Here is an 18,386-nt window from a genome sequence, read left to right as displayed (position 1 = left end):
TTTAAACTGTCATAAATATAACATGGATAGTGCCAAGGATTCCCATATGACCTTTCCTGAATTCACCAATTTTCAACATTTTGCCACATTTGCCTTATAATTCTCTCCCTTTCCCCATACATAGGTCTATCATTTTAAAGCACTAAGAGGTTGCATGTATCATACCTCTTCCCTTTGTGCCTTAATGCTTCAGTGTGTCTTTCTTAAGAAAGAAGATCTCTTATTTAACCATAGTTCAGTTATCAAGTTAAGGAATTTAAATTTATACAATAATTTCATATTTACTATAATTTATACTATATAATAAATATAATTTGTATTTATCCAAATAATGTCCCTTATTGCAACTCTTGCTTCTCTAGTGCCAAACCCAGTTCAGATTATGTTTTGCATTTGGTTGTCAGTCTCTTCAGTCACTTTAAACTTAGTGACTTTTTTCTTAGTCTTTCCTGACATGAGATTGGTATTTCTGAAGAATACAGGCTAGTAATCTTGGAGAATGTCTTGTAACTTGTTTTTGTTTGCTCTTTCCTCGTGAGCTTATTCTTATTTAGACAGAATACAATATAAGTAGTAGTATTTTCTCTTCAGGATATAGCATCAGAAGGACCTAAAGTCTATCTTTTGATATCTATTGATATCACCCTTTTGTGGGTGATAGAGATTTGAACACTTGTGTCAAATGGGTGATATCAGTTTAAAATTTGGTTAAAGTGTTTTTTTCTTCTGTATATTTACTGTGGTTCCTTACATAACTAACATGAATTTGTAAGGAGATACTTTGAGACTAAGTACATGTAAAAGGTTATTTTTAAGTAAAAACCTTTTTTAAGGGACAAAAAATTTAATATTCTCTAAGCCAGCAGTTCTCAACCTGTGGGTCACAACCCAGAGGAACTGTATTAAAGGGCATCAGCATTAGGAAGGTTGAGAACCACTGCTCTAAGCATTTATGTCTTGTGAAAAGAATTATGTTTACATTCACATATTATTTCTTCTTCCTTTTATGTTATTGTAAAGTGGGTTCACACTATGGAGCATCAGTCACTGAAGGGCAGTAACGCTTTGCTTCCATTAAGCAGGGAGAAAATACCAAGAGCCAAACGATATAGATGTCTGGTTATTTCTTTACAATTAAAAGATGAAGATAATTTCATTTTTCTTTTGCAAGTAATACTGGTAGTTTATCTAAATGCTTTTAAGTTAAAAATAATTAGGAAATAAGTTTTATTTTATAAAAAGAGATACTCTCATTTGAAGAATTAAATTGGAATGGATCATACTTATTTTACTTATGATAATTTAAAGGAAACAAAGACTCTCAAACTCTTCACTTTGAGGAAACAATCTACTTTAGTTATGGCTTTATAATTCCACGATATGAGAATGACATTTATCCTTTTTATTTTGCAAAGGAACTTTTCCATTGCTTTTAATGCTTTTAATTGTAATTAAAAAAATTACAGCAGCAGTCAAAAATTATGGCCACTTGATTAGAATTAAATTATTTTCTTGAGTTTGAAGATTTATTTTCACATAATACGGCGACAGTTTTCTTCCTCTTTTTTTTTTTTGAGACAGAGTCTCACTATGTCACCCTTGGTAGAGTGCCATGGTGTCACAGCTCACAGCAACCTCAAACTCTTGGGTTTAAGCAACTCTCCTGCCTCAGTCTTACAAGTAGCTGGGACTACAGGTGCTCACCACAACACCGGCTCTTTTTTTGTTGTAGTTGTCATTGTTGTTTAGCAGGCCCAGGCCAGGTTAGAACCCACCAGCCCCAGTGTATATCGCTGGCGCCCTAAATATTGAGCTACGGGCATTGAGCTTACAATTTCTTGATAGGTGTAAATTGGTGTCTTAAAAGATTCTTTTGTACAAAATCTAATTTCAAGGATATTCCATAGGCGAATAAGACAAATTTTTCTGTGAATGTTCACAGTTCAGTCTGTATCACAATCAGCTTTAATAGATACAGAATAGTATGGGTACTTTTGCAGCGATAGGGAAAGAGTGAATGTTCCTGAGATTTTTTTGTTTGTTTGTTTGTTTTTTACCAATGGTCAAGAAGGCCTGCAATTAGAGCTGGGCTTTCAAATTCCCTTTGTTGATCCTGAGAAAATAAACATGGACCTGAGAAAATTAAAATTTACAATGTATAAAGGCAAAGGTCAGAAAAGGAATGTTGGCAGGTGGAATAGAAAGCATGTAATATTTGCTTCTACCTTGTGTTAATTATCTTTTCCTCAGTGATTTAAATCTTGAGTCACTTAATTTTATATGTTCTTACTGGTTAGAAGTATTTGAATTTCTAGTAAGGTATTCATTGATTTTTGCCTTTGAATACTCCTAACATCTGAAAAATTTATAGTTTTGGTAATAGAGTGCAAGTTACTGTAAAGCATCCTAAAGCTCTCTGGCATAGCGGAACTGTGTTCGGGTAATGGCTGTACTCTCGCTAGTTCTGAGCTCAGACTTAATGTTTTAGAGTCTCTGTTTCTTTATCTGTAAAATAGAGATAATAATCACCTTGCTGGTCATTATGAATATTAAATTTCATGGGGCATAATTAGAAAACATAAGGCAGGGCGGCTCCAGTGGCTCAGTAAGAAGGGCGCCAGCCCCATATACCGAGGGTGGCGGGTTCTAAACCCAGCCCCGGCCAAACTGCAACAAAAAAATAGCCGGGCGTTGTGGCGGGCGCCTGTAGTCCCAGCTGCTCGGGAGGCTGAGGCAAGAGAATCGTGTAAAACCCAAGAGTTAGAGGTTGCTGTGAGCCGTGTGAGGCCACGGCACTCTACTGAGGGCGATAAAGTGAGACTCTGTCTCTACAAAAAAAAAAAAAAAGAAAACATAAGGCATTCAAAAAATGTTTATCTGTCTGCTTTTGTTGCTATAAGCCTTAATTTTTTTTTTTTATTGTTTGGGATTTATTTAGGGTTCAAAGAATTAGGTTACACTGGTTGTGTTTGTTAGGTAAAGTTCCTTTTATATTTGTGTCCCACCCCCAAGAGGTGTGACTCCCCATCCTCCTTCCCCCTTCTCTCTCCCCAGTCGCTCATTCTCCTAACCCCACCTTGTATTAGATCATCTGCTGCCTTCATATTAGAACTGAGTACATTGGATTCTTGCTTCTCCATTCTTGTGATGCTTTACTAAGAAGAATGTGTTTCAACTCCATCCAGGTTAATACAAAAAATGTGAAGTCTCTATCTTTTTTTTTGTGGCTGAATAGTATTCCATGGTGTACATATACCACAGCTTGTTAATCCAGGGTAGTGGGCATTTAGGTTGTTTCCACATTTTGGCGATTGTAAGTGAGCTGCGATAAACAGTCTAGGGCATGGGTGGCACCTGTGGCTCAGTGAGTAGGGCACCGGCCCCATATACCGAGGGTGGCGGGTTCAAACCCAGCCCCGGCTGAACTGCAACAAAAAAACAGCCAGGCGTTGTGGCGGGCGCCTGTAGTTCGGGAGGCTGAGGCAGGAGAATCGTGGAAGCCCAAGAGCTGGAGGTTGCTGTGAGTCCTGTGACGTCATGGCACTCTACCGAGGGTGGTAAAGTGAGACTCTGTCTCTACAAAAAAAAAAAAAAAAAAAGACATAAGTTCCTTATGATAAAATGATTTTTTTTCTCCTGGGTAGGTGCCTAGTAATGGGATTGCAGGATCTAATGAGAAGTCTAATTTGAGTTCTTGGAGGATTCTCCATACTTCCTTCCAAAAAGGTTGTATTAGTTTGCAGTCCCACCAGCAGTGTAAAAGTGTTCCCTTCTGTCCACATCCACGCCAGCATCTGTAGCTTTCTAATTTGTTTCATGTGGTTTTTAAAAACATATTCTGAGCTGGTCCAAGATATTAACCACTAGCCACACGTGACCACTGAGCACTGGAAAGATGACTAGTCTTAATTGTGATGTGCTTTAAGTGCGAAATATATATCAGATGGTATGAAATAAAGAATGTAAACTGTCTTACTAATAACTTTTTTTATTGGTTTCATGGTGAAATAATATCTTGGATATATTGGGTTAAAGTAGTACATTATAAAAATGGATTTCAAGTGCTTTTTAATGAGGCTACTAGAAAATTTAAAATTTCATATATGACATATTTCTACTTGACTGAACTGATCTGTTTTCTCTCTACTCAAAGCCAGCTAGCTGTCTTAGAATCATCTGGGAGCACGGTTCTCAGGCCTCACCCCAGTACTGAATCAGAGTCTGTATTTTTTTTTTTTAAGAGACAGGGTCTTACTCTGTTGCCTGTGCTGGAATGCAGTGGAGAGTGATTATACCTTGAACCTTGAACTCTTAAGTTCAAGTGATCCTTATGCCCCAGCCTCCCAAGTAGCTGGGAATACAGGGTGCACCACCATTCTGTGCTAATTTTTTAAAAATGTTTTTTATTTATTTATTTATTTATTTATTTATTTTTATTGTTGGGGATTCATTGAGGGTACAATAAGCCAGTTACACTGATTGCAATTCTTAGGTAAAGTCCCTCTTGCAATCATGTCTTGCCCCCATAAAGTGTGACACACACTAAGGCCCCACCCCCCTCCCTCCATCCAATAGAGTCTTGTTATATTGTCCAGACCCGTCTCTAACTCCTGGATTCATGCAAACTTCCCACCTTTGCCTTCCAAAATGCTGAGATTATAGGCATAAGCCACCACTCTTGGCATATAATTTGTATTTTATCAAGATCCCCAGGAGGTTAATTGATCCATTAAAGTTTGAAAAGTGTTCCTCTGTGCTGTACATCCTAGCAAGTAGATTCTCCTAACTCTGGCTTACTGGTTCTCAACTCTGGTTACACATTAGAGACACCCCGGGAGATTAAAAAATATGTATTTTTTAAAGAAATTAGGGTGCCTGAGTGAGCCTTACCTTGAAAAATGTTGATTTAACTGGTGAAAGGTGAGACCTAGGAAAGTGTATTTTTAAAAAGCTTTCCACAGCTTTGTGCATTGGCTCACGCCCATAATTCTAGAACTTTGGGAGGCTGAGGCAGAAGGATTGCTTGAGGCTAGGAGTTGGAGACCAGCTTTGGCAATAGCAAGATCCTGTCTTTATGAAAAAAAAAATAGCAAGCTTCCCAGGTGTTTCTGATGTGCAGTCAGGGCTGAGAACTACTGCTGTAAGAGGCTGTGTTAAAATTGAATTGAATTTTTCTGGCCAGAATATTTTATAGATGATACTACATTCATATTATATTGAGAAGCTCACTGGTTTTCCAACTTCTAGTAATTCTATGTTGAACAGTGGAGTCAGGTAGTGACAGTCCAGTTTTTCTTTTGTGCAACTTCCGATCAGCCTGATGACTTGAACTGTGTTTGAGTGTTACCTAAACACATTGATCAATTAAGACTTGTAAAATCATGGTTTCCTACTTGTTATTTCTTCCACACTTATTGGCTGGAATTACCTATAAAGATCCCCCATGGTGGTTACTTTGAAAAACAGTTCTTACAAGATACTGCTAATTTTCAGAGTAAGATGCTATGTCTTACTTATTTCTAATAGTTATGAGTGACATGAAGAGTTTGGTTTTGTTATTTTGTTTTGCTTTTTCTTTTATATTTTGAACTTGATAAATATAATCTCTTCTACAATGTGAACTGGCTCAGACAAGATTCATAAATAAAGGGGTAATGTCAGTGTAGCAAGGAAATCACCTTGGTGGATGTGTCCTAAAGGTTAATGTATCTTAACACCAGCTGAATGCAAAATATACTAATGCGGTTAAGTATTGCAGTGTGCCAGTAGATGGCATTCTCTCTTTGTACATGGTACTTAATGACCTTGCTTTCCTCTGGTTCACTTCAACTTCTCGGAGGTGTTTGTTCTGTGGTTATTCATCTTTGTACATTTTGCCTTCGCTTGATGGCAAGCCTCAACTTCAAAACCCTGATTCCTTCTTTACTGTCGCTTTTACTTTTAGTTAAAGTCTAGATTTATTGAAGTATTTAATTATATAGGAATTTAACAAATCTTTTTAGTTAAGGTTGTCATTTTATTAGAATTGTTACTGTGTTTCTTTGTGTTTTGGTTAGAAGATTGAATAGATTTTGAGCGGTGAGTTCCTGACTCTGATCTCCTCATCAGACCAGTTATTTTCAGAGGGATATTGCAAAGCACTTCTTGTTGGTTTGTTCTATTTGTTCCTACATTGTAATAGAAATGGCTACATTAATTATTCTATCACTTTTATTTTATTTTCAATGTTCAAATTGTCCCATTTGTCTCCCATTGAAGCACCTTCGTGTTCATTCCTTTGTCCTTCTAACATGACCCATTGATCTTTGACAACTCTCTTTGTAGTGCAAGATAACCCAGTCTCACGCTGTATAGTTCATACCCCACAGTGGGCATCATCCATTCCTGAGGCAAGAGGGAAGCAAAGTAAGGGAGACGGGGTAACCCTCAAGTCTGGAGCCACAGATAAGGAATGAAACAAATGAAAAGAAGAATAGCTTTGAATTGGCTAAGCATTACTATCAAAGTCTAGAGTTTGGATTTCTAGATCTTTTAAAAGATTTTGGAGCATTTTAGATTTTCATATTAGGGATGCTTAACTTGTATATGTACTTCATAGAAGTAACACAGTAATGGAGATCATCCAGAGAAAGCATCACTACAAAGCTGATATTTGAACAGAGTTTTTTGGAAGTTCTTCAAGTGACCAAGGAATAAAAAGAGAGGAAGGGTATTTTAGGTGAAGAGAAGAGAACATACCGAAACATGGGTGCAAGACATTATTTGGGGAAGATCCATGTAATAAAATTTTATGTAAAATATTATTAGAAGCAAGTAATTTTTCTGGGAACATTGAAATATATTTTATTGGGACTATAATTTTTAATTGAGATGGACCTCTACTAAAATATTGAAATTGCTATATAGTATTCCATATTATTAGAGGAGAGTAGTAAATACATCCTTATCGGTACCTCATGGTCTTGTGAAAAATTCTCACAAATTGAATTTTAGCAAGTTACTTAATGTACAAGTCTGATGTTGAATGCTGTGTTAAAAAGAGACAGTAAATAACAGTCCATTTTTGCCGAGTATGTTTTTCCGTAAAAACAATGAGAAGTTAACGTCCTCCTAAAAAGATGTAAAGGGTTCACAAGAAAAAAGCTTTGGTATTTGTAAGCAATCCAGAATCTTATTATTGTATTGCATTGCATTGTAGTGTACTGTACTTGGTTAAGGTAATAATCATAATGGAGAAAAATTATAAATCTAGGTAAAATAAAGCATTAGTAGCAAATTATATATTTTCATATAGTTACAAATTATATAATATACAGTAGAACCTCTGTAAGTTGACTACCCCAGGGACTGTAACAAACTGGCCAACATGCAGAGGTGGTCATTGTATGGAACTAGGCCTATTGTACTGATACGTACATGTGGTGCATGTCCAGTCCACAGAAATTAGGTCAACTCGAGGTGGTCAATGTAGGGAGGTACTACTATATTTAGCTAGGTTCCACATAGTAAATTGCATTTACTATTTCTGTCATTCCTTGGAAGACTTGCTTAAGATACCGAACTCTTTTTCTTTTGAAAAATAAAACAGCTCTTTCAACCTTATCTGAAAATTATACAGTTTTGTTTCAAACTATTTTATAGGAGAGCCAGAATCCATCTTTCATTCAAGAATTTTTGTATTTATAAATCCACAGTATTTTGAATTTGTGTATGTTCATCAAATACATGTTCAGGTCAAGCAAGGGAGGGTATATTTAAAGAACTCAATGGATAAATTAATACTGATACATATTTTGACATACAACGTATAAAAAGTCACACTTCACTTTCAAATGATGTGTTTTTACCTGTTGAGTGAAGAACTTTATGCAAAGCAAAATAAGGATTCTTCAAGGATCTAGAAGCCAAAGCCAACTATTAGGAGTGGTTGAATACAGGGTGTGTCCTAAAAATCACCATACATAGGGAAAATAGGAAATTGTAGCTAAATGTACCTTTATTTACAAAATATTCATTACAAAATTTTACAAAATATTGTCTACATGTTGGCCACTTCTTTGTATACAAACACAGTCTTCTTTCCCACTCCTGGTGAACACATTCCAAGATCTCTGTTGTTATGATTTTTTCCTACAAATGGCGATGTTTGGGACACCATGTATGAGGAGAAATTAAATTGTACTTTGTATCTCCCTCTTCTATGAGGATGTTTTTCAGTAAAAGATATAACAATCACAAATACTTTTAAATGATCGTGTCTTCTTATTTTAAGTGTATCTTCCATTATCTGCCTGATACATTTACTTAATACTGGTTGTGAATATGTTTTTTCAGCTGTCACTAATCCATGCGGTCTGACATTATAGCTTTTAATCTTAACCTCTATGAGGGACATGTGGGAAGTCAACCAGAATCCATATGAAGCATAAAGCTGGAATACTTTTCTTTTAGGAGTCACATGAATTATATATTGAGGAGATACAGCAATGTGTTTGCCTAGTTTTTTTGGTTTTCTTTAAAGGATAAGCAAAGTTACAGGTATTTTAAGGGGTTCCTAATGTTTTGATAATCATCTTGCAATGAATAAATGTGTAACGAAGTTGCTAGTCCCACATATCTTATAATCAAAGAGGAAGAACCAGAAAACATTAAATTATTAGAATGATTGATTATTAAATGGTCTGAGACTTACTACAAAGCAATACCAGTCATCTTGTTGTGGACAAAGTTGTATGAATATCTTCATGAAGGAGGTACAAAATGAAATGGATCTTTGAAGAAGAATAGAATTTGAATCTTTTGAGTAACAGTAGGGATATAGTTAATGTTGAAGGAGCAATGGCAAGGAGATTATATAGAGGGTGCCAAAAAGTGTATTATACATAGTTTAAGAAAGCAGAAAGCTGTATTAAAATTGTAATTGTCAAGTCATGTTTGACTTCTGCCATTAAAAGAGATGCTCAAATGTGACTTGTATCCATCTTTTGTTAGCAGTATATATTATTACAATTTTAATAGAGTTTTTTCCTTTTTTAAAATCTGTATACATTTTTTTGCAACCTCTTTATTTTCAGTATTTAAGTAAGTTTGAGGTTTTAATATTTTTCCTAATAGGGTAGCCTTGCAACTTGCCATCTTAATTCCTATTTTAGCGTTAAAAGCTCAGAACCTGCCTCGTACTTAGGCTTAATGATATTATGTCTAGTTTAAAAATCTGTATAGGTGGCACCTGTGGTTCAAGGGAGTAGGGCGCCGGCCCCATGTGCTGGAGGTGCAGCCCCGGCCAAAAAAAAAAAAAACTGCAAAAAAGGAAATAAATAAAATAAAAATCTGTATAAAGGGCTTTTTCCTTTCCTGATTTTCAGTCATTACATTCATCAAAATTGAATTGTTATTTTTAGGGGCCAAATTCCTCAATAATTCTTACTGAGAATCTAAAGAGAAATTAGCTGTCTAGGAATTTAGAGGTAAATGCAGGAAAGTTTATTAAAATTAGCTGTGATGAATATATTGTTGGTATTTTCTTAGTAAATGTAACAGTTTCCCCTTTAGTGTACTGTTCTGTAGAATTATGACTTTGATGAGATACTGCTAAATTCACTTACAGATAAGTGACAAGTGACTCAATCACATATGGAAGAATTTCAGTTTTTAGATTGGCTAACTTTGTCATTAGAGTTTTAATTAAAGCTAGAGGCTAAGTGTGTTAACTTTTAATTATCACTGATTTAATACCATTAAATAATAGAAATTATTGAGTAATTTAAGGTAAACCCATTTTTAAGCTTGGCAAAATAAGACAAATACTGTCATTTTTCACATGAACATAAATTGGGTCACCTTTGAATAAGTTTTGATACTAACTTTGTGTATATTTTGCTTGTTCCAAGGAAAGTGATAGGATTCCTTGGTTGCAAACAACCACAACTAACTCTTGGGCACAAACAGAATTCGTTAGCAAGATATCTGCACCTCACGGAATGGATGGAAAGACTGGAGAAACAGGCCTAGGAAGAGGAAAGCTGAGCTGCTGCAGAGGGCTGGAAGCAGGAACTGTAGGGATGTCTCTTTGCTGGGCAGGGCCCCTCTGCTAGAGTGAATTTCCTGCTTTGTCTGTGTATTACTCTAAATATACTCTGTTCAGAATTCAAAATATAAGGACAGGGTTTCCAACCTCACTTAAATCACTTTTCTGTCCCATAGTGTACTGGAGGAGTGAAGGTTCATTACACAGGATTCTATAGGAACATTCCCTCTTCAAGCACCAGGGTTTGCTGACTGCCTGTTTCTCACAAAAGATGGGAAATAGATGCTGCATGGATGGAAACTACATGTGTTCCATATACTGAAATCTCTTATTTCTTATTTCAGAGGACCTGGCAGCTGCCTATAGAAAATGATTTTATTACGATTTCTAAAGACAAAAGTCTTGAGACAATACCTTAATTTATTATTAGGCAAAAATTCTCCATGAACAACTGTTGTGTAAAAACAGTTCTGTGGATTACTTATCATTATTCAATCTTCGATAAGCCAATTAAAAACATTCAGTGGGGAAAAGAGTCCCTATTTAACAAATGGTGCTGGGTGAACTGGCTGGCGACCTGTGGAAGACTCAAACTAGACCTATACCTTTCACCATTAACTAAGACTGTCACTGGATTAAAGATTTAAACTTAAGACATGAAACTACAAAAATACTAGAAGAAAGGGCAGAGAAAACACTTGAAGAAATCGGCCTGGGCTAATATTTTATGAAGAAGACTCCCCGGGCATTTGAAGCAACACCAAGAATGCACTACTGGGATCTGATCAAACTAAACAGATACTGCACAGCCAAAAACACAGTAAGTAAAGCAAGCAGTCTTCAGAATGGGAGAAGATGTTTGTAGGATATGTCTCAAACAAAGGTTTAATAATCAGAATCCACAGAGAACTCAAATGTATTAGCAAGAAAAGAACAAGTGATCCCATTTCAGGCTGGGCAAGGGACTTGAAGAGAAACTTCTCTGAACAAGACAGGTGCACAGCCTACAGACACATGAAAAAATGCTCATCATCCTTAATCATCCGAGACATGGAAATCAAAACTACTTTGAGATATCATCTAACTCCAGTAAGATTAGCCCATATCACAAAATCCCAAGACCAGAGATGTTGGTGTGGATGTGGAAAAAAGGGAACACTTCTACACTGCTGGTGGGAATGCAAACTAATACGTTCCTTTTGGAAAGATGTTTGGAGATTACTTAGGGATCTAAAAATAGACCTGCCATTCATCCTGCAATTTCTCCACTAGTTTTATATCCAGAAGACCAAAAATAACTTTATAACAGAGATATTTGCACCAGAATGTTTATTGCAGCCCAGTTCATAATTGCTACGTCATGGAAGAAGCCCAAGTGCCCATCAACCCATGAATGGATCAATAAATGGTGGTATATGTACACCATGGAATACTATTCAGCCTTAGAAAAAAGATGAAGACTTTACCTCTTTGATGATTACATGGATGGAGCTGGAACATATTCTTCTTAGCAAATTATCTGAAGAATGGAGGAAAAAGTATCCAATGTACTCAGCCCTACTATGGAACCAATTTATAGCTTTCATATAGGCTATAACCCAACTATAGCCCAAGAAGAAGGGGAAAGAGGTGAGGGAGGGGAGGGGTGGGGGGGAGGATGAATGGAGGGAGGGTAATTGGTGGGAACACAACTACGGTTCATCTTACAAGGGTACATGTTAAATTTACTAAATTTACTAAGTGTAAGGTATAAATGTCTTAACATAATAACTAAGAAAATGTGGTGAAGGCTATGTTAACCAGTTTGATGAAAATATTTCAAATGCACATTGTACCTCATAATTGCATTAATGTACACAGTTAACGATTTAATTAAAAAAAAAAAAAAACACTTCTGTGGAACGTCAGTTCTTTCTTCTATTTTATGAGGTGTAAAACTTTCCAGGATATATTTTAACCTGGAGATTGTTTAATTGCTTATCATTAAGTGAGTTCTACCAGATGAACGTTCCGTTCCAAATATTTCTCTGGATATTTTCTGTAAGCCATTTATGACATTGAAGTTGTTTTCCAGTGACTTTAACTAGATTCTCTCAAGAAAAGGAATATATGACCAAGTAAAATCTAAGTGAACCTAAAATAATGGTATTTTATTGTAATAGATTCTCTGGCTAATAATTCCTATTTATGTTTTGCACAATTTTTCTTAAAAAAATTTAAAAAATTCTAATCACTCATGTCAGTCTTAAAAAAATTCTAATCATTCGTGATACTTTACTATTTTTATTAAAAAACAATGTTAAAGAACCTTCAATGGGCTCAGCGTCCGTAGCACAGTGTTGTGGCATCAGCCATACACACCTGGGCAGGCACGTTCCAACCCGGCCTGGGCCAGCTAAACAACAATGACAACTGCAACAACAACTCAACCAGGCATTGAGGCAGGTGCCTGTAGGCCCAGCTACTTGGGAGGCTAAGGCAAAAGAATCCCTTAAAGCTCAAGATTTGGAGGTTGTTGTGAGATGTGACCCCACGGCACTCTATTAAGGGCGACATAGACTCTGTCTACAAGAAAAAAAGAACCTTAAATGTCTTTTTAAAAATGTTCATTTCTTTTTCAGTGAAAAGAAACTGTGGCAATTAACGTAAAAGAATATCTTAATGAGATACATTCTCACAGACTTTTGCCTACTGTGCTTTTAGCATTCTGTTCTGAGACTGAATCTGATATCACATCAGATAATGTTTCTTTGTGGACATAGTGGAACAAATATGTGTATTTTTAAATACCTATAGATACCCTGTAAAATCAGAAATACTTGTCAGTAGCTGATTAGAGATGTATAAAATGCGGTTATTCCATTAGTATCATGGTAACCAGCCGGAGGTGGAATATAGGCTGCTAGCCCTTCCCTGGCTGTCTGCTGCCAGCAACAGGACTGTGGTCTGTGGAAGTTAGTAGCAGGCACGTATTACTTCCCTGCTTCCGATGTGGTGCCTCAGCACATGGGCACACTGGAAACTGGATGCAGAGGCTATTTGAGGCTGCAGGTTGCCAGGATGGCATTTTAAGCCTTTTTAGAGGTAGAATATGACTTTTACTTTTAAACTATTAACTGTCAATTCAACTGTTGAATTAGTCTTGGGGCAATGATGCATGTTGCTTTGTGAAGTTGTGATTTTGGCAAGAGGTCAGTTCTTTTGTAAGTTGTTACTAACTAGTGATAGTTCTATAAAAATTAAGGACAATAATGAATTGTTATTATATAATTGCTTCATCCTCAGTGGATTATATTGGTCAGTATACGTGTCCTTGATTTAATTATTTCCATGAAGATTTATTAGTGGTCACTTTTTATCAAAAATAGGAATCTGATGGATTTTTCATTTTTTTATTTTTCTACACAGCTTTTTAATTCATTACAATGGCTTTTTCTTTACTTGGGTGTTATATAACTTTTATAGATTGTTTCTGAGTTTTGAAGCTAGGAAATATCATATACCTGGCATCTTTTATATTTTATTGGCCGGATAACCTGTATTTTTAAGATGTCACCGTTTTTTTAGTTAAGATGTAAATTGTCACTTGGGTCTTTGAATCCTTTAGTAATAATCTCTATGGAAAGATGGGAAGTCTGAATTTCACAAATAGGATTTGTTGTAGCCATCAGAGAAAAAATGAAAAACACGTATTACAGGAGAATAAATAGTCATAGTTCCAACCAGCCTTGCTGTAGTTCCATTCACAGTCTATTTACATACCATATCAAAAAGATGAATTTTAGGGGCCTAAATTGATACCATTAGGTCCCTCTGCCATTGTAGAACAGTGAAGACAAAAGCACTCACCATCTTAATATTCACAGGACTGTGCTAAAGAATAATGATTTAAGATCAAGACAAGAGTTAACTGCCCATCTCACCAACCAGTGGCCTTCCCCAGGAGCTCTGGATGTCAATGCTGTTGCCTTGGATACGTTGCTTTACCGAAAACACAATAAACAGTGGTATGAGTAAGTGTAATACTTTTTCTTTCCAACTAATTACAAAGTTAGTTAGTTGTACCAAAACAATGGCTATCCACTTTGGTTTCTTTCTGAATTTATTATTAGCTTAGAGCAGTGGTTCCCAATGCCGGGAGCCTTTAATACAGTTCCTGTGGGTCGCAACCCACAGGTTGAGAACCGCTGGCTTAGAGCAAAGGTAGTATTTAGGACTATGTGGTAAGGTTAGACTAAGCCAGTGAATGTTAAATTTTGAAGCACAGGCACCCACGGGAAGTAAAATACCCAAGAATTCTTGCATTGTACCAGCTATCTACTTCTTTAGTTAAATCTTCAGCCTGTCTTTCAGTTGAGTCTATGAGCTAGTGTTTAATGAGCCATCTACTTTTGAATTCTAACTTTGGTGTTATATTAAGTTTGGCAAATAAGTAGTAAGAATAATACTAATTTTCCTGCTTGTCAGAAAACACAAAACTCTATCTCATGAACGAATACAAAAATATTTACTTGTCTTTGGTGACTCTGACTCTTGTTAATTTTCAATAAATCTCATTTTTAGAAACTAAAGAAGATATAATCACTTCAACTATGGGCCACAAGATCCTTTTTCTATTTCTTTTTTTTTTTTTTTTTTGTAGAGACAGAGTCTCACTTTACTGTCCTCGGTAGAGTGCTGTGGTGTCACACGGCTCACAGCAACCTCCAGCTCTTGGGCTTATGTGATTCTCTTGCCTCAGCCTCCCGAGCAGCTGGGACTACAGGCGCCCACCACAACGCCCGGCTATTTTTTTTGTTGTTGTTGTTGCAGTTTGGCCGGGGCTGGGTTTGAACCTGCCACCCTCGGCATATGGGGCCAGCACCCTACTCACTGAGCCACAGGCGCCACCCTTCTTTTTTTTTTTTTTTTTTTTCATTTTATTAAATCATAGCTGTGTACATTAATGTGATCATGGGGCACCATACAAATGTTGAGGACTATTTCACTTAATGATAGTGTCCTAATGTTGAGAGAGTTATAGAATCTTAGACTATCTTCCTTTAGGTAATCTTCATATTGAAATTTGTAAATTGTATTTCCTTCTCTGACCTTTAGCCACTTTTCATTTTAATCACTTTTTTCCACTCTGTTTATTTTTCTGTCTTTAGCTAATTCTCTCACATTTTTCTGATGTCCCTCCCTCCTGTCTCCTGTATGCTTTCTTCCTCTCCCTCCCTCCCCTTGCCCTTCTTCTTCTCTCCCCGTTTGCCCCTTCTATCTTTTTGTTACTTCCTCTGCTCTTCTTTTAAGAATCCTTGTTTTTAAATTTCACTGGCAAAATCATATGTTTCTATCTTTGCTTCTGAGGATGCCTTTCACCAGGTATTTAGTAATAACAAGGCGTTCCTGGAAGGAATGTTTTAGCACAGACATTCCTTCCACTGCTTTACTCTGTGATGTTGTTTATCAAAGGCAGAATTCAAAATAAATTTCACTATTTGTTGGTTAAAAGAATTGCTAGGAATTTTAATATGTTTTCTTTATTCATTGAATGTTAGAGATAAGTAGGAAAAAGTAAACAGAGTACTTACAGAATGAATCAGTACAAATCTCTTCAACATCTACTAAATCATGCTCCTTAGTTTAACTTAAGGTTTTGACTTTGGATATTTCATAGATGGCTATCAAGTTCCCTTATATACCGTATGAAAGTTCTGAATAACCAGAGTATATTTTATTAAGCTGGTGTGTAATTTTACCTTTCTGTGGCATATTTAACTAATAGAAGAATATTATTTTTATACTTTTACAATTGAAAGGTTGAACTTATAGCAATACTTGCTGCATTTACCTTGTTATGTATAACATATGAGATGCCCCTGCTTTTTTAACTGCAAAAATACTACGACAGTTTTAAATCTTGATAAGTTAAAAAACTATGCCTTTTTATTTCAATATCTACATTGTCGTACCAGATAGTGGGAAGTAAAGTATTTTTGCCAGAAGTTGTATACCCTTGCCTTCTGTCAGAAGTACCTACTTATCAAGGAGCTAATAAGTCTAAAGCACAAAGATTGATTTCTAGTAAACCTCTACACATCTAATTGTGGCTAGTTTTTACAGAACATTATAGCAACAACAAAAGTAATTGCAGTCTCAGAAAAGAAGGCAGGGAAACTGCATATTTAGCTGTTTAGTGTAGATAGACCTGGATTTGATACTTCTTGACTCAGTTACTCCACTAGCTGAAGAAAGGACATCCCTTCCTCCCTAGTATAATCTGTTAATCTGGCCTGTCCTCAGATGTTGGTATTGTTTTTATATGGCCTTGTTTCTAACTGTTAGACTGGTACAAACAGTACTTAGGTGGGGTGTAGTGCAGAGGCACTGTACCTAGAGTTTAACGTCAGGACTAGTAGGTAATCTCTGCTACTTACGTGCCTTCTAACACTGAGAAACACTTCCTCTCCTTACCCTTTTCTTTCTGCACGCATTAGTCTGAGGAAAATGCCTAACAGAATTGTAAGGATCAAATAAGGTATAAATTGTCTGGGACTTAATAGCTTCTCAGTAAATCTTCATTTATATTCTATATAATCTTTTTTGTTTCAACTCTTAATAAGATTTACTTTCTGAACCTTATGTAAAATTAAAATGACCAACTAATCTCTTCTTGTTCTGAATAAATAATCCTAGCTGTCTCAAGTAAAAATGGAGGCTTTGGATTTTCAGAAAGGAAGAGCTCTCCGGAAATCATGTTTGAAACTAATCATGGTATTTCATGAGGATCGAGTCTCTGCTTCTCTCGAATAAGTTCAACAGACCCTATAAGTTCAATTGACCCTATAAAAAATTACGGTTTTAATGCTAGCAGATGATTTTTCCTGCTAAGGATATGGGATATCTGCAGCTGTTACTCTTAAGAACTGTGTAACTTCACTCCACCAGCTAGCTAAAGACAACTTTAAGAAGAAAGAGAGTGTTAAAAGACAAAATAAACTTATCATAGTTTATTTAAGCAAAGGATTCGTTAATCAGGCAGGACAGAGAACCAGCAGAGGTTCAGAGAGCTCTATCTGGCAGTGGAAGCAGAAAGCTTTTATAGGCTGCATAGGAATCAAGGTACATAAATCATCTGATTGTCCATAGCTAAGCATGTGCCATATTTAGTTATGGTATGATGAGATGGTTGCCATCGATTGACTGAATTTGGCTGTTTGTGATTGACTGAGACCTGGCTATTTGTTACAAAAAATATACTTGTGGTTTTGTTTTATTTTCCTACTAAGTTATATTGCAATTTGTTACTAGGAAGTATTGGGGAGCTGTGTTACTACTGGCCTCCTGCTTACTTAATTTAAAAGAATATGATGTTTGATTTAATGAATTGTATATATTTCTTACACTAAACCATTGGATAGCTTGTTATTTTGTCTCCTACTCATTGAAGGATCCCTTTCTTTCTTTTTTTTTTTTTTTTGAGACAGAGTCTCACTTTGTCGCCCTCGGTAGAATGCCCTGGCATCACAGCTAACAGCAACTTCCAGCTCTTGGGCTTAGGCAATTCTCTTGCCTCAGCTTCCCGAGTGCTTGGGACTACAAGTGCCCACCACAACGCCTGGCTATTTTTTTTGTTGTTGTTGTTGCAGTTTGGCTGGGGCCGGGTTCGAACCCACCACCCTTGGTATATGGAGCCAGCGCCCTACCCACTGAGCTATGGGCGCCGCCCCATTGAAGGGTCCCTTTCACAATAGATCTTACATTTCATTTCCATTTACTCTAGGTTTATAAAACTTTACAAATATGATTTCCAGTATATTTTATGATTTCTTAGACTTGGCACAATTAGCTGTGTTTGATTTTGTATCTTTTTCTATATTTCAAATATGGGAATATCATTTTAAAAAACTGTTAAAACGTTACAGGCTTACTATAAAAACTCAATGATAAATAAATATATGAAACATGTACCCTTACCAGCCACATAGATTTATTATTTACTTTTCTGATTCAAACAAATTCATTTTAAAATGCTTTTTATATATACAGTCTAGATCATGAGAATTTGTTAGACAATCCAGATCTGTTATATAATCTTGTTATTTTCCTAACTCACCCATTCCCATCCCAAAATATCAGATTCATTGTCATCATACTTATATTTTCCGCTTAAGCATTTTTATTCTTTTACATTTATCATTGTTTCCCATTGTGGCTATCATTTGGCTTGCAAAATCAGAAGGAATAATGAGCTCATATACACTTTTCATAATGTAATATTTTGGCTTAATGACTTTCACTTTAAATATATTCCAAGTTCTTCTTCCTATATGTGTCTTTCAAACATTTTTGGAGTAGGAGTCCTGGAGCACTGAGG

General features: G+C 36.1%; 1 protein-coding gene across 11 annotated transcripts in view; it reads left to right on the top strand.

Annotated features, from left to right (window-relative positions):
• Positions 1 to 18,386, top strand: part of RUNDC3B (RUN domain containing 3B) — a 141,684-nt gene that overhangs the window by 100,701 nt on the left and 22,597 nt on the right. For 8 of the 11 annotated variants that reach the window (XM_053609097.1, XM_053609091.1, XM_053609100.1 and 5 more), the window contains one exon: positions 13,894 to 14,040. The exons of the other annotated variants lie outside the window; for them this stretch is intronic. In XM_053609097.1, the coding sequence (XP_053465072.1) occupies positions 13,894 to 14,040 (147 nt within the window). The remainder of the gene's footprint in view (positions 1 to 13,893; positions 14,041 to 18,386) is intronic. 11 annotated transcript variants of the gene reach the window in all.

This window comes from Nycticebus coucang, chromosome 11 (assembly GCF_027406575.1).
Source record: "Nycticebus coucang isolate mNycCou1 chromosome 11, mNycCou1.pri, whole genome shotgun sequence".
NCBI classification, from domain to species: Eukaryota; Metazoa; Chordata; class Mammalia; order Primates; family Lorisidae; genus Nycticebus; species Nycticebus coucang.
Note: the sequence above shows the minus strand (reverse complement) of the source record. Positions and strands in the feature narration are given on the sequence as shown.